This window comes from Vigna unguiculata, unplaced genomic scaffold, assembly GCF_004118075.2.
Source record: "Vigna unguiculata cultivar IT97K-499-35 unplaced genomic scaffold, ASM411807v1 contig_278, whole genome shotgun sequence".
Classification (NCBI taxonomy): Eukaryota; Viridiplantae; Streptophyta; class Magnoliopsida; order Fabales; family Fabaceae; genus Vigna; species Vigna unguiculata.
The window spans coordinates 1-17,432 of NW_021010982.1; the positions used below are offsets into that span (position 1 = coordinate 1).

Here is a 17,432-nt window from a genome sequence, read left to right on the forward strand (position 1 = left end):
TACCTAAAATTTACCAAAAGATACCATTTAACTAAATAAGTTAAACCAGACACGAATTAATTCATTTATCTAAAACTTTAAATTAAGTCAATAAGATAAAAATCACTTCAAATATTTTCTGTCGGAGCAAGAAGAAAAAACATTTGTAACAGAAAAAAAGAAGTATGTATGTGCTCCGAAACATTATGAGAGTGCTCGAATTGGGCCGCACGAATATGACGGGTCGGTGTCGGGCGCCCATTCTAAAACCTCGCTCTTCGCACACACTGCTCTTCGCTTTTGTCTTCCTTCTCCTAAAACCCTCACCTCTGCACTCCATAGTTAGGGCTTTCATTCTCCTCATCACTTCTTCAATGGCCACTCTTCTTCTCAGACACTCCTCTTCCACTTCTCGCCGCCTCTTCCCCTTAGCCTCTCAAATCCACTCTTCCGTATCTCGTTCTCCTCTCTCTACTCCCAGTGACTCCACCTCCACCTCCTTCTATTCTTTCAATTCCAATCCATGGTGGAGATCCATGGCAACTTTCACCAGAACGTAACACTCTCGCTTTCTCTTTTTCGTCGCAAAATTTAAAATATACAAGTAACAGTAATCGTTATTAGTATGTCTTTTACTTGTTTTGTTCATCTTATTGTTTGACTTTGCAGGAAGCCTCACGTTAATGTCGGAACTATTGGACACGTGGACATTGGAAGACCACGCTAACTGCGGTAATCACCAAGGTCTTGATTCACTCTTTGTTTAAATGTGTGTTGAGGTGGATGTTTTGGTGTTTATTACTCAATTAGGTTTGATCAGGTGCTTGCGGATGAAGGGAAGGCTAAGGCTGTGGCCTTTGATGAAATTGACAAGGCTATTGAAGAGAAGAAGAGAGGAATCACCATTGCAACGATATGGAATCGCACTCTTTTGGTCTTGCAATCGATTGTGTTGTTTTCTGTTGATATGTATGCTTGCTCTATATTTCGGTTTTCAGGCTCATGTGGAGTATGAGACTGCAAAACGACATTATGCGCATGTGGACTGCCCTGGACACACGGATTATGTTAAAGTAAGCTTTCGAATTTGGTTTAGTTTCTCTAAGAATGTTTTTTTTTATTGGAGTTATCAATTGCCTAATGGAAGCTGGGTGGCTAAGTTGTGGCGAACAAATTTAAGCAATTTTACCTTGTATAATAGTTAATTGTGGAATTTAGCATATTTTGGTGCTTGTGTAGCCTGACCTTCTTTTCAAAATGAGATGGAAAATTTATGCTAGGAATTTGGAAGTAGATTAGTTTGTAACAAAATATATTTTATAGGTATTGATTACACTGTATATTGGCAACAGCTGCATTTGTTAGATTCCTATTTTGTTCACTGTATGATTTATAATTGTCTGTTTTTTTTTTCAGAATATGATTACGGGAGCTGCCCAGATGGATGGTGGTATACTTGTTGTATCTGCACCTGATGGACCAATGCCTCAAACCAAGGAGCACATTCTTCTTGCTCGCCATGTAGGTATTCTACTGATGTGGTTTGTATATATATACCTAGAACGTCTACACCTTTCTCCTTACTTCTAGATTGACATATTTTATCTTTAAATGTATTATGCAGGTTGGTGTGCCATCTCTTGTTTGCTTTCTAAATAAAGTTGATGCTGTTGATGATCCAGAGTTGTTAGAGCTTGTAGAAATGGAGTTACGTGGTAGGGTGTTTCTCTAAGGCTTCTCTTCTCTTGTCCATGCTCAGAAAATGAATAAACCTGCTTAAGTTTCTGTAATCTTTGTGTTTGCTAAAATGTGTTTTTATGATAATGTTTTTTGCAGAGCTAGTGAGCTTCTACAAGTTCCCTGGGGATGAAATCCCGATCATTAGAGGTTCAGCGTTGTCTGCTTTACAGGGTACAAATGACGAGATTGGAAGACAGGCCATTCTAAAATTAATGGATGTTGTAGATGCATACATTCCTGACCCTGTTCGCCAACTTGACAAGCCCTTCCTAATGCCAATTGAAGATGTGTTCTCAATTCAGGTAAAAGGACCTGAACTTTATTTTTTGGGTTAATTTTTGAAGAAAGCAGATTCATTGAAGTAAAGATGGCCTCAGTTATAAAATTGTTACAATTTGTAATGTAAGTCTTGTGTTTTTATCATGTTCTATCACTTTCCATCTGCTCCAGTATAAACACCGTTTAGGTAACGACACTGTTTAAGAAGTACTATTTATTACTATTCTGTTTACGTTAAAATTGCTTTAAATTCCTTATATGCTCCTTCAGTTCACTCAAACTACAGCAATTATTGATGTGCTTAACATCATAAGCAGATGGGATTATGAACACTGGAGCATATGTGGAATAGATGTTTATAATACCGGTCATCTTTGTAACTGTGGTCACTTTAACAAATTCTTTCTTGTTCTTCTAAATCTCTAGTTAGGTGAAGGATAAAATTTCAAAATCTTAAATTTCAAATTCTTAATTCGGTCTAGGGTTTTTGAAGAATAAAAAAGGAAAGGAGGTAGCATTTGTTACAGCCTTGCTCTTTGTAATGATATGACGCAGTGGTAATTTAAATCTTAACATAGTGCTTTAAAAACTGTTGTCTCATATAATTGTTTTTTTTTTCCTTAAAGAGAATATCAAAATATCTATTTTCAACACTTAGTTCTCTCAAAATCTGCATTTGTTTCATTACATATATTGGATTGTATGGACATAAATAAATATGGGGGCAATGGTTTCCATCATTTCAGCTGCTTTATATTTTTCATTTGTGATGAAGGGACGTGGAACAGTTGCCACTGGCCGTGTTGAACAAGGCGTCATTAAAGTCGGTGAAGAAGTAGAGGTGTTGGGTCTAATGCAGGTATGTATGTTCATTGAGTCATTTCCTATATATAGCTGCCCTCTGATCCTTCCTGTTAATAAACTGATATTAATTATTCTTTCAATAAAAACACTACAGATTAATCAGAAACCTTTCATTAAAGACAAAACATCAATGTATATTAATTTCTTACAAACAAACAATAAACCAGTCGAAATTATTCCCCCCAAATAAACATTTCACATTTACTGTGCTTGAAATAGAAAAAAATGTAAAGTATAATAATGCTTGCATGGCTTAGGATCTTATTTTCATGCAGTATATATAACAGAATATTGGATGGACCCACATGTCAAATCACTCTCTTTGAGGTTCCCTGGTTTATCAATGGTCACCGTCTGTTGAAGGAACCATGCTTCCTCATGCTTGATGTACTTCTCAACTTCTTCTTCGAACTCTTGATAAAATTCGAAAACTGGTCGTTTAGGTTATCCCTAGCATTAGCCTCGTCATCATCTCGTAGTGGTACAGGTGTAACGTTGCTCTGCTCCCGACCGATGTGGGACACGGTTCTAAGTTTACCCTTGGCACGTCGAATGAAACTGTTGAAAGTTTCATCGTTATCAAGTGAGGTGTTATCTGAGTTCGCCGCACGACCATGTTGTCCCTTCCAAGCGCGTGTGGTCTCTACTGCTGGATTAGCAGCACGCCACCTCATCCTTGGATCATATCCAGCTTCACTTGAAGCAACTCTTGTTGCCTTTCCATGAACCTTTGAACATGATGAGTTCCTGTTCCATGATGCAGGTTGGTTTGAAAAGTGTTCGATGCAAGGTATATGGTTTCTCGACAAACTTGGTTAAGCTCAAATGATTATAAGTTGAGTTGGTGTAACTTGTTTTATAGTGTGTTATGAGGGTGTAAATGGAAGATTATGAACTAAAATAAGAAAGAAATAGTGACATGTTTTGAATAGGTATGTGTATGAGGACTAATTGTTTTTCGTAGGAGCTATCCAGTTAAGATTCTGAACAGCGATTAAGAAGAGCTTTTTCTAATTTTCCACGGAATATAATGGTGTCAAACTCCAAAACAACCAAGTACTGATGTATATACAGTAACATTGAACCATGGCCAAAGTTGACGGCTTAGTCCTAATCTTCTCAAGGAAATCAAATAAAAGGAAGAGATTTTCTTTAAGTACTTGATAATTCTATGGTTAGTATTGTATACTGCTGTTTTAATTATCTGTTATTATCATAATAAAAAGCAAAAAAAATAAACATAAACATTTATCTCTTTCATCAAAAATCAGTATCTTCCTCTCCCACCCTCACAAACATGAGAGTTTTCCATGGAGCAGCTAGATGGTATCAGATTCCAAGAGGACCCTTCTTCAGAATTGGCGAAATAAACAAAAGTTTCAGTTGCAGCTTGCAAGAATCACGTCATTCCCATATATATAAGATGCTTATGTGGTTATGGGTAATTATTATTCGTGTGTCTTTATGTGGAAATTAAACAACTCATCGCACTTGTTGAATTTTAAATTACGATCAGAGAGCCAGAATGTAAGTGGTTCCTACCATACCAAACATTAAAACGAATATGTTTCTGGAATTTTATTTTTGCATGTTCATGGTGTAGTGTATCAACCGTAGTTAAATTTATCTCAATCTAACGTTGCTGGTTGAGTATTGCTTCCACATTTATCTCAGTTAATAGATAGTTTAACGTTGTCATGTTCTTTCACAAAAGACAGAAAGAGAGGGGGGGAAAGCGAGTCCAAGTCATGCAGCTCGAAAGAAACAAAGTTCTAATTTTCAACTCACGCCAAAGATTTCTTCTTTCTTATACCATTTACTCTTCCCGGTTCCACCGCTGATTTATGTCACTACCACCATCTTTTAGAAAACAAACCATTATGTACCAAACTTGACACTTCTAGAACCAGTTATTTTGACTCAAATTCAAAATACTGGACCAGCTTTTATGATTCCCATAAGTGTTTTTTTAAGGTGGGACGGTTGTTATTAGAGAGAACTTTGACTACACTAAGGTTCGAAACTACTTTATTACACCTAACAATCACATGCAAGAACTTATCTGCTTTTTCATAATGGTAATGGGGTTTTGAATTTACCACCATTAATAAAAGACTTGAAAATTAGTTCACTATGTAACCAAGTAGAGTTAACAATAAACTATACTTTGAAATGGCGTATTTTAGAGACTAGAAGAAAAAAAATTTCTTGCGAATGTTACTGTATTATAGTTAATGGGCTCCCTATATTTAGAGAAGTAATATTTTTTTTTTGTTTTATTATTATATTAAATTTATAATTTTAGAATTTATAATTAGTTGGTCATTTAATAAATTATTAAAGAATATATTATGTTTAAAGTATTACTTCTCTGAATAATTATTTTATTCATTTGATTTATTATTAAACTGATTTACCGTAAAAATAAAAATATATTTCAACTCTAACCTTTAATATCTAATAAATTATTATTTTAGTTCTTAAATAGTATTATTAGTTTTTTAAATTTAAAATCTTCATACAAATCTCTAAAATGCTCGAATTCTATATTGAATCGATTTAACCCACGGTATGTATTTCTAAAGATTATTTTTAAAATTATTTGATTTTTAAAATAAATAGATAATTATTTCTTTTAATGTGTGTCCTTATACACATATGTTGTCTCTTGTAATATTTATCTATTATAATATAACAACCCTGTAGAAGAGTGATACAAAATATCATGAGACGGACCTTCAAAGATAATGCATCAGAATTAATATACAAAATATGAACTCTTCTTTGATTGTTTTCAGGTTTAGCTGTTGAGTCAGGAAATCATAAGACGGGGCTGGAGGGCCACTGCAAGGTGAAAAGATGAAACTGTCACAGCAAAGAATGGTCCATCTTGTAAGGGAAAGAGATTGTAAGAAGATTTGTTGCAGCTGCAGTTGAAGGGATTATATTTTGGCATTTTTTAGCTTAGTTCAAATACTACCAAATATATTCCAGTGATAAACAAGTGAAAGCAGTGATGCATACCTTTAGTCCCTCATTGAAAAGCCATTAAAAAAAAGCAGTCTTAAACGTTGACAATAAAGCAGCATAATAATGTCTCAATGGTTTCAACTTTCAAGTACCACCTAAGATTTACTAATGCAACCCACGTTCTTCTTGATTTTTTCTCTCTTAATAGTAGAAGGTGGAAGGGAGTAAAAGGAAACTCGATATCAATCCTACTTACGCACATACAAATTTGACTAATCAAATTAACTTACATAATTCACAACATAGAAACAGTCTAATTAATGCTCAGCGATTTAAAAGCTAAACAAGGGTGCTGGAAGATGAATACAGGCTAATTTTACAATTCAACATTGGAGCATATCCCAGTTGGGGAACAAGTCAACAAGATCAAGAAAAGTATACTCTGCATACCTCTTTAAAGGAGCAGTCAAAGTGGATTGCTTATTTTCGTGTGGATCTTCCAAGGTTCTTATGACCACCAAATTACCATGGGAAAGAAAGATGCATAATCAATAAACAGATACAATAAACGAGCCATCTTCATTACTACAATGAGACATTCCATGGTTATGCACAACACTATCTAAATAATTTCAGTATTAGAACCCTGTGGAAGAGTGAAAAAACAGAATTGAAGGTATGGTTATGCCTCCAGATAATGACCCTTGTATGCTACTAATAACTCCTCTGCATTTTCTCTGAACTGTGATATATACTTGTCCAAGAACATCTCCTCAGACAAGCACAACACATGAATATAACTGGGGACTTTCTTGCAGAGATTTTTTGATTTCAACAGTTGGAAGACTTTATATTGAGGAAGCACGCGATCCTCCATGCTGTACATTAAAATCTTAGGCTGGTGAATAAGGACTGACTTGGGCAGCATAACTGTATGCAAGAAGAATTTCATTCCAACTTTCAACTTCTTCTCTGATGTTCTAAACAAAGTCGGGGTTCTCTTGAACATTTGCAGGCCCTCATCCTTCAAAAAACCAAAACAATTAATTAGTTTCAACTTTCTCTCAAATGTTTTATCGCTCAAACAACTTAATGTATGAATTGCATGGACAAGCATTCTTGAATTTTCACGGAAACCCAAGTTTACAGCTCGAGAAACATTGTTTTCAATAGTAGACCGCTGTGCAACGAAAAGCCTTGGATGAAGTTTGAGTAGCAATGAAAGATGAGTTCCAAGAATGCCACAACTCTCCAAAAAGACGACATTCTCCATAATTCTTTTGTACTTTGGGAGTATCCAGCCACATCTGTGCAAAACAAGAATAAAATCTTTCTGGTCGTAGACAATTTTCCTAATAGCTTCAACTGAGGGGACCAATGTTTTCTTCAAGCTATGAGTCAAAATGGAGGGATTCTTTGAAATGAAGCTGCATAACTCGTAACCCTGGAATCCAGACATCTGAAAGAGCTGAATTTTGGGTCTCAAGATTTTCTCAACGTTTGTAAACAGTATCTGGGGTCTTTGACGAATCAGGGAGAGAATCTGGCTTTGGGAAAAGCCTATTTGTTTGAAGAAAGTGAGCACTAATAAGGGGTTTTGAGGGAATCTGCACCCTGAAACACGTTTGGAGACATAAAGGGATTGGGTTCTGGAGAACTGCAAGTCGGAATTCAGGTAATCAATTATTGAAGTGGTTTCGTTGAAGTGTAGGCAACGGCTTTTGGTTGAGAAAGATAGGAAGAATGTTATAGACTGATAAGAGAATTGATTGAAAAGAGAAGATGAAACAGCATGGTGTGACTTGAGAGACTGCATTAGTTCTGTGATCGTAGATGAATGAATGCTTTGTTTAGAATCAACCAAAAAACAACGTATTTTTTAGGTTGTCTATTTCGAATTTGAAGTAACCAAACGTTGGCAGCCCTAATCAAGATAATCCCCAAATCTGATTCTCAAGGGTTTCGAAGAACCCTAAATCCCCAATTTCTTTAACCTTTCGTCTCTCGCTTGGATTTCAAACCCTTCTTCTTCATTGAGCACGGCCAAATCACGATGAAGAAGACTGAACCCTTTCTTGAAGTTGCGTTCTCGTCGACGGTGGGTTGCTTCGCGGGGGTCTATCTGGTCTGGTTTTTTGCAGGTACCGTGGTGGCTGTCGCATTGGCGCAATCGACATCGATTTCTGTCACGGTGGCCCGCGGTTCTGCTTGGAACGGAGGTGGAGGATTCTCACAATGTAGGTGTGTTCGTGTCTTCTCCGGGCAGCTTTTTTCGTCGCAGGTGGCTGCGTGGTGGCCGGCGCTGCAGTGATGGGGATTTCGCGTCAGAAAGTGCCCTCGTCGTCGATCTGATTTGCAGTGGTTCTGCAACGCGTGGCTTCGTCATCGTGTGGTGGTTCATCGTGGCAGCCTGGTTTCGCGAGACATCTGCTGGCTCTGGTTTCGTCGCAGCGGAGGTGTCTCGCAACACCGATCTGGTTGTGTTCGCGTAGGTGGCTCGCGACGGCGGCAATCTGGTTCAGGACGGCGGCTTCGCAAGCGGCAATTTGATTTTCCAGGCCCTTTTTTAGGCCGTCAATGGCTGTGGTTTGCTCTAAAGTGTGCCGGCAGAGATTCCGTTTAGGGGTTAGTTCATGCGCGTGGGAGAAGATAAAAACCTGATAACCAGAGCAACAGTTATGGTCCTTTGAAGTTTCACTTAAAATCAGTCCAAAATTTTTTTGAATCTCTTAACTCAGACCATACCAATTGCTCTAGCTATTTTTCCTATCAAGTTCAACGTCTTAGAAGTGGGGAAAAAAATTTCAAGTTAAAACAAGCTCCGTAGCTACCAAAACAAAAATCCAGAAGTTAAATGTCAGATTCGGACACTATTCAAACACTATTCACTACTACAAATGACACTATTCATGCGCGCCGCGACACTATTCACTACACTAAACAGAAACACACAGGAATGGAAACAGACACTGAACTTAACACAACATTAACATCACAATGAACATATACCAACTCAACCACACTTGAACTACACACACACCAAAACACAGAACACAAACACACTGAAAATTTTACTTTGAACGAAACGATTGGTCCCCGGCAACGGCGCCAAATTTGATAGAGGCCGTACCCCACCAAATTAAAACATATTAAATGCAGTACATGAAAGTGAACCAAGTCGTCTCCCAACGACCAATATTTTCATTCAAAGCCAATTTTCCAGATGAACACAACAATAAAACACAGGGGGAGGGGGGTTGGCAGACAGATTCAGAATGCTAATCAATAGATTAATTTAAATGCTACAGTGACTAAAACCGTATTGACATCCCTGATTCAAGCGCAATTTCACTTATCATAGGCCACCAAATTAACACCAACCCTGCCTTGTCTCAATCCACTAGATAATAATTCACTAAGCGAAAATTACAATCTAGCTTCATTATGCAATTAAGCAATGCACACATCCTTAAATTCGTGACAGCCAAGCTACATACATTAAGCATGAACGTATCTTAAACAAAACACATGCAATTACTCTGTAAATTAAGCATTGACAGATTCACCACATGCATTCCACGAATTCAGAACAAAAACATGGCAGATTTCACAAAACAAGCACAACCTCAAAGCTTCATTGCATTTTTCATCAAGGAGTCAATACACGAATTTAGCTAGACATGGAAATGAGTAATTAAACACTTCAAAACTGAAATCACAAAAATCAGAACCAAGAACCAAGAACCAAGAACCCTTCAAATCTGAAAACGCAATTTAAGAGCAAAAATTGAGATTTCAAAGCTTAAATGGAATTCAAAACAGTGTTATCATATATAAATGCGAAAACCCCATGAATATGTATTGTTCCAAGTCAATAAAATCCACAAACCGAACTGCCCAACCAAGAAAACGAATTCCAAACGTAAAACCCTCAATGGGTGCTGTCAAATATGCATAAAAAAGGTAAAAATGAGCCAAAAACGTGAAAAACCGCAAGGGGGACGTCCATGGAAGCTTGGAGAACAAAAATGGAGGTTTTGAAGAGAGGTTGAAGATGAATGAGCGGCTGCCTTCTTCTCATGCAGACCTAATTCGTGGTCATATCACCCATGCCACTCAGAATTACAAAACTGCCATTATAAGCCGCAGAATTACAAAAATGCCACTATGGGCCTCAAATGTTGACCCATTGACTTTGCTGACTTGGAAATGACATGGAAATGATATGGCAATGATGTGGAAAGTTTCTTCAACTAAATATTAATGTCCAAGCTCCAAAATTGCTTCACCCAAATACCTAAAAATAATTAAAAACAAAAATTAGGCCAAATAATGTGAAATTAGTCCAAATTCGGAACAGTGGCCCAATAAAGCCCAACAAATGAAAAACACTCTAATGATGAACAATTAAGCACTAATCAACTGTCTAATGGGTGCACAAAGGCTAGTGGAATAGAAGAAAATAATGACTCATCAGTTGCTTCGCGGGGGACTGTCTGGTCTGGTTTTTTGCAGGTACCGTGGTGGCTGTCGCATTGGCGCAATCGACATCGATTTCTGTCACGGTGGCCTGGGGTTCTGTTTGGAACGGAGGTGGAGGATTCTCGCAATGTAGGTGTGTTCGCGTCTGGTTTCGCGTCTTCTCTAGGCAGCTTTTTTCGTCGCGGGTGGCTGCGTGGTGGCCGGCGCCGCAGTGATGGGGATTTCGCGTCAGAAAGTGCCCTCGTCGTCGATCTGATTCGCAGTGGTTCTGCAACGCGTGGCTTCGTCAACGTGTGGTGGTTCGTCGTGGCAGCCTGGTTTCGCGAGACATCTGCTGGCTCTGGTTTCGTCGCAGCGGAGGTGGCTCGCAACACCGATCTGGTTGTGTTCGCGTAGGTGGCTCGCGACGGCGGCCATCTGGTTCGGGACGGCGGCTTCGCAAGCGGCAATTTGATTTTCCAGGCCCTTTTTTTGGCCGTTAATGGCTGTGCTTTGCTCTAAAGTGTGCCGGTAGAGATTCCGTTTAGGGGTTAGTTCATGCGCGTGGGAGAAGATAAAAACCTGATAACCAGAGCAAAAGTTATGGTCCTTTGAAGTTTCACTTAAAATCAGTCCAAATTTTTTTTGAATCTCTTAACTCAGACCATACCAATTGCTCTAGCTATTTTTCCTATCAAGTTCAACGTCTTAGAAGTGGGGAAAAAAAATTTCAAGTTAAAACAAGCTCCGTAGCTACCAAAACAAAAATCCAGAAGTTAAATGCCAGATTCGGACACTATTCAAACACTATTCACTACTACAAATGACACTATTCATGCGCGCCGCGACACTATTCACTACACTAAACAGAAACACACAGGAATGGAAACAGACACTGAACTTAACACAACATTAACATCACAATGAACATATACCAACTCAACCACACTTGAACTACACACACACCAAAACACTGAACACAAACACACTGAAAATTTTACTTTGAAAGAAACGATTGGTCCCCGGCAACGGCGCCAAAATTGATAGAGGCCGTACTCCACCAAATTAAAACATATTAAATGCAGTACATGAAAGTGAACCAAGTCGTCTCCCAACGACCAATATTTTCATTCAAAGCCAATTTTCCAGATGAACACAACAATAAAACACAGGGGGGAGGGGGGTTGGCAGACAGATTCAGAATGCTAATCAATAGATTAATTTAAATGCTACAGTGACTAAAACCGTATTGACACCCCTGATTCAAGCGCAATTTCACTTATCATAGGCCACCAAATTAACACCAACCCTGCCTTGTCTCAATCCACTAGATAATAATTCACTAAGCGAAAATTACAATCTAGCTTCATTATGCAATTAAGCAATGCACACATCCTTAAATTCGTGACAGCCAAGCTACATACATTAAGCATGAACGTATCTTAAACAAAACACATGCAATTACTCTGTAAATTAAGCATTGACAGATTCACCACATGCATTCCACGAATTCAGAACAAAAACATGGCAGATTTCACAAAACAAGCACAACCTCAAAGCTTCATTGCATTTTTCATCAAGGAGTCAATACACGAATTTAGCTAGACATGGAAATGAGTAATTAAACACTTCAAAACTGAAATCACAAAAATCAGAACCAAGAACCAAGAACCAAGAACCCTTCAAATCTGAAAACGCAATTTAAGAGCAAAAATTGAGATTTCAAAGCTTAAATGGAATGCAAAACAGTGTTATCATATATAAATGCGAAAACCCCATGAATGTGTATTGTTCCAAGTCAATAAAATCCACAAACCGAACTGCCCAACCAAGAAAACGAATTCCAAACGTAAAACCCTCAATGGGTGCTGTCAAATATGCATAAAAACGGTAAAAATGAGCCAAAAACGTGAAAAACCGCAAGGGGGACGTCGATGGAAGCTTGGAGAACAAAAATGGAGGTTTTGAAGAGAGGTTGAAGATGAATGAGCGGCTGCCTTCTTCTCATGCAGACCTAATTCGTGGTCATATCACCCATGCCACTCAGAATTACAAAACTGCCATTATAAGCCGCAGAATTACAAAAATGCCACTATGGGCCTCAAATGTTGACCCATTGACTTTGCTGACTTGGAAATGACATGGAAATGATATGGCAATGATGTGGAAAGTTTCTTCAACTAAATATTAATGTCCAAGCTCCAAAATTGCTTCACCCAAATACCTAAAAATAATTAAAAACAAAAATTAGGCCAAATAATGTGAAATTAGTCCAAATTCGGAACAGTGGCCCAATAAAGCCCAACAAATGAAAAACACTCTAATGATGAACAATTAAGCACTAATCAACTGTCTAATGGGTGCACAAAGGCTAGTGGAATAGAAGAAAATAATGACTCATCAGTTGCTTCGCGGGGGTCTGTCTGGTCTGGTTTTTTGCAGGTACCGTGGTGGCTGTCGCATTGGCGCAATCGACATCGATTTCTGTCACGGTGGCCTGGGGTTCTGTTTGGAACGGAGGTGGAGGATTCTCGCAATGTAGGTGTGTTCGCGTCTGGTTTCGCGTCTTCTCTAGGCAGCTTTTTTCGTCGCGGGTGGCTGCGTGGTGGCCGGCGCCGCAGTGATGGGGATTTCGCGTCAGAAAGTGCCCTCGTCGTCGATCTGATTCGCAGTGGTTCTGCAACGCGTGGCTTCGTCAACGTGTGGTGGTTCGTCGTGGCAGCCTGGTTTCGCGAGACATCTGCTGGCTCTGGTTTCGTCGCAGCGGAGGTGGCTCGCAACACCGATCTGGTTGTGTTCGCGTTGGTGGCTCGCGACGGCGGCCATCTGGTTCGGGACGGCGGCTTCGCAAGCGGCAATTTGATTTTCCAGGCCCTTTTTTTGGCCGTTAATGGCTGTGCTTTGCTCTAAAGTGTGCCGGTAGAGATTCCGTTTAGGGGTTAGTTCATGCGCGTGGGAGAAGATAAAAACCTGATAACCAGAGCAAAAGTTATGGTCCTTTGAAGTTTCACTTAAAATCAGTCCAAATTTTTTTTGAATCTCTTAACTCAGACCATACCAATTGCTCTAGCTATTTTTCCTATCAAGTTCAACGTCTTAGAAGTGGGGAAAAAAAATTTCAAGTTAAAACAAGCTCCGTAGCTACCAAAACAAAAATCCAGAAGTTAAATGCCAGATTCGGACACTATTCAAACACTATTCACTACTACAAATGACACTATTCATGCGCGCCGCGACACTATTCACTACACTAAACAGAAACACACAGGAATGGAAACAGACACTGAACTTAACACAACATTAACATCACAATGAACATATACCAACTCAACCACACTTGAACTACACACACACCAAAACACTGAACACAAACACACTGAAAATTTTACTTTGAAAGAAACGATTGGTCCCCGGCAACGGCGCCAAAATTGATAGAGGCCGTACTCCACCAAATTAAAACATATTAAATGCAGTACATGAAAGTGAACCAAGTCGTCTCCCAACGACCAATATTTTCATTCAAAGCCAATTTTCCAGATGAACACAACAATAAAACACAGGGGGGAGGGGGGTTGGCAGACAGATTCAGAATGCTAATCAATAGATTAATTTAAATGCTACAGTGACTAAAACCGTATTGACACCCCTGATTCAAGCGCAATTTCACTTATCATAGGCCACCAAATTAACACCAACCCTGCCTTGTCTCAATCCACTAGATAATAATTCACTAAGCGAAAATTACAATCTAGCTTCATTATGCAATTAAGCAATGCACACATCCTTAAATTCGTGACAGCCAAGCTACATACATTAAGCATGAACGTATCTTAAACAAAACACATGCAATTACTCTGTAAATTAAGCATTGACAGATTCACCACATGCATTCCACGAATTCAGAACAAAAACATGGCAGATTTCACAAAACAAGCACAACCTCAAAGCTTCATTGCATTTTTCATCAAGGAGTCAATACACGAATTTAGCTAGACATGGAAATGAGTAATTAAACACTTCAAAACTGAAATCACAAAAATCAGAACCAAGAACCAAGAACCAAGAACCCTTCAAATCTGAAAACGCAATTTAAGAGCAAAAATTGAGATTTCAAAGCTTAAATGGAATGCAAAACAGTGTTATCATATATAAATGCGAAAACCCCATGAATGTGTATTGTTCCAAGTCAATAAAATCCACAAACCGAACTGCCCAACCAAGAAAACGAATTCCAAACGTAAAACCCTCAATGGGTGCTGTCAAATATGCATAAAAACGGTAAAAATGAGTCCAAAAACGTGAAAAACCGCAAGGGGGACGTCGATGGAAGCTTGGAGAACAAAAATGGAGGTTTTGAAGAGAGGTTGAAGATGAATGAGCGGCTGCCTTCTTCTCATGCAGACCTAATTCGTGGTCATATCACCCATGCCACTCAGAATTACAAAACTGCCATTATAAGCCGCAGAATTACAAAAATGCCACTATGGGCCTCAAATGTTGACCCATTGACTTTGCTGACTTGGAAATGACATGGAAATGATATGGCAATGATGTGGAAAGTTTCTTCAACTAAATATTAATGTCCAAGCTCCAAAATTGCTTCACCCAAATACCTAAAAATAATTAAAAACAAAAATTAGGCCAAATAATGTGAAATTAGTCCAAATTCGGAACAGTGGCCCAATAAAGCCCAACAAATGAAAAACACTCTAATGATGAACAATTAAGCACTAATCAACTGTCTAATGGGTGCACAAAGGCTAGTGGAATAGAAGAAAATAATGACTCATCAGTTGCTTCGCGGGGGTCTGTCTGGTCTGGTTTTTTGCAGGTACCGTGGTGGCTGTCGCATTGGCGCAATCGACATCGATTTCTGTCACGGTGGCCTGGGGTTCTGTTTGGAACGGAGGTGGAGGATTCTCGCAATGTAGGTGTGTTCGCGTCTGGTTTCGCGTCTTCTCTAGGCAGCTTTTTTCGTCGCGGTGGCTGCGTGGTGGCCGGCGCCGCAGTGATGGGGATTTCGCGTCAGAAAGTGCCCTCGTCGTCGATCTGATTCGCAGTGGTTCTGCAACGCGTGGCTTCGTCAACGTGTGGTGGTTCGTCGTGGCAGCCTGGTTTCGCGAGACATCTGTTGGCTCTGGTTTCGTCACAGCGGAGGTGGCTCGCAACACCGATCTGGTTGTGTTCGCGTAGGTGGCTCGCGACGGCGGCGATCTGGTTCGGGACGGCGGCTTCGCAAGCGGCAATTTGATTTTCCAGGCCCTTTTTTTGGCCGTCAATGGCTATGGTTTGCTCTAAAGTGTGCCGGCAGAGATTCCGTTTAGGGGTTAGTTCATGCGCGTGGGAGAAGATAAAAACCTGATAACCAGAGCAAAAGTTATGGTCCTTTGAAGTTTCACTTAAAATCAGTCCAAAATTTTTTTGAATCTCTTAACTCAGACCATACCAATTGCTCTAGCTATTTTTCCTATCAAGTTCAACGTCTTAGAAGTGGGGAAAAAAATTTCAAGTTAAAACAAGCTCCGTAGCTACCAAAACAAAAATCCAGAAGTTAAATGCCAGATTCGGACACTATTCAAACACTATTCACTACTACAAATGACACTATTCATGCGCGCCGCGACACTATTCACTACACTAAACAGAAACACACAGGAATGGAAACAGACACTGAACTTAACACAACATTAACATCACAATGAACATATACCAACTCAACCACACTTGAACTACACACACACCAAAACACAGAACACAAACACACTGAAAATTTTACTTTGAACGAAACGATTGGTCCCCGGCAACGGCGCCAAATTGGATAGAGGCCGTACCCCACCAAATTAAAACATATTAAATGCAGTACATGAAAGTGAACCAAGTCGTCTCCCAACGACCAATATTTTCATTCAAAGCCAATTTTCCAGATGAACACAACAATAAAACACAGGGGGGAGGGGATGTTGGCAGACAGATTCAGAATGCTAATCAATAGATTAATTTAAATGCTACAGTGACTAAAACCGTATTGACATCCCTGATTCAAACGCAATTTCACTTATCATAGGCCACCAAATTAACACCAACCCTGCCTTGTCTCAATCCACTAGATAATAATTCACTAAGCGAAAATTACAATCTAGCTTCATTATGCAATTAAGCAATGCACACATCCTTAAATTCGTGACAGCCAAGCTACATACATTAAGCATGAACGTATCTTAAACAAAACACATGCAATTACTCTGTAAATTAAGCATTGACAGATTCACCACATGCATTCCACGAATTCAGAACAAAAACATGGCAGATTTCACAAAACAAGCACAACCTCAAAGCTTCATTGCATTTTTCATCAAGGAGTCAATACACGAATTTAGCTAGACATGGAAATGAGTAATTAAACACTTCAAAACTGAAATCACAAAAATCAGAACCAAGAACCAAGAACCAAGAACCCTTCAAATCTGAAAACGCAATTTAAGAGCAAAAATTGAGATTTCAAAGCTTAAATGGAATGCAAAACAGTGTTATCATATATAAATGCGAAAACCCCATGAATGGGTATTGTTCCAAGTCAATAAAATCCACAAACCGAACTGCCCAACCAAGAAAACGAATTCCAAACGTAAAACCCTCAATGGGTGCTGTCAAATATGCATAAAAACGGTAAAAATGAGCCAAAAACGTGAAAAACCGCAAGGGGACGTCCATGGAAGCTTGGAGAACGAAAATGGAGGTTTTGAAGAGAGGTTGAAGATGAATGAGCGGCTGCCTTCTTCTCATGCAGACCTAATTCGTGGTCATATCACCCATGCCACTCAGAATTACAAAACTGCCATTATAAGCCGCAGAATTACAAAAATGCCACTATGGGCCTCAAATGTTGACCCATTGACTTTGCTGACGTGGAAATGACATGGAAATGATGTGGCAATGATGTGGAAAGTTTCTTCAACTAAATATTAATGTCCAAGCTCCAAAATTGCTTCACCCAAATACCTAAAAATAATTAAAAACAAAAATTAGGCCAAATAATGTGAAATTAGTCCAAATTCGGAACAGTGGCCCAATAAAGCCCAACAGATGAAAAACACTCTAATGATGAACAATTAAGCACTAATCAACTGTCTAATGGGTGC

The 17,432-nt window shown here is 39.1% G+C and overlaps 1 protein-coding gene and 1 pseudogene across 1 annotated transcript; one reads left to right on the forward strand and one right to left on the reverse strand.

Moving 5' to 3' along the window:
• The first annotated feature begins 353 nt into the window (after window positions 1-353).
• On the forward strand, window positions 354-3,691 carry LOC114171508 (annotated as a pseudogene).
• Window positions 3,692-6,514: 2,823 nt separating this feature from the next.
• Window positions 6,515-7,648, reverse strand: LOC114171509. The gene has a single exon (XM_028056477.1). It carries the CDS (start codon window positions 7,646-7,648, stop codon window positions 6,515-6,517), a length of 1,134 nt encoding a protein of 377 aa, XP_027912278.1.
• Between the last annotated feature and the right edge of the window lie 9,784 nt (window positions 7,649-17,432).

What these genes read in the sequence shown, in the direction of transcription:
- LOC114171509 (XM_028056477.1), bottom strand. Translation starts at nt 7,648, where the DNA reads ATGCAGTCTCTCAAGTCACACCATGCTGTTTCATCTTCTCTTTTCAAT.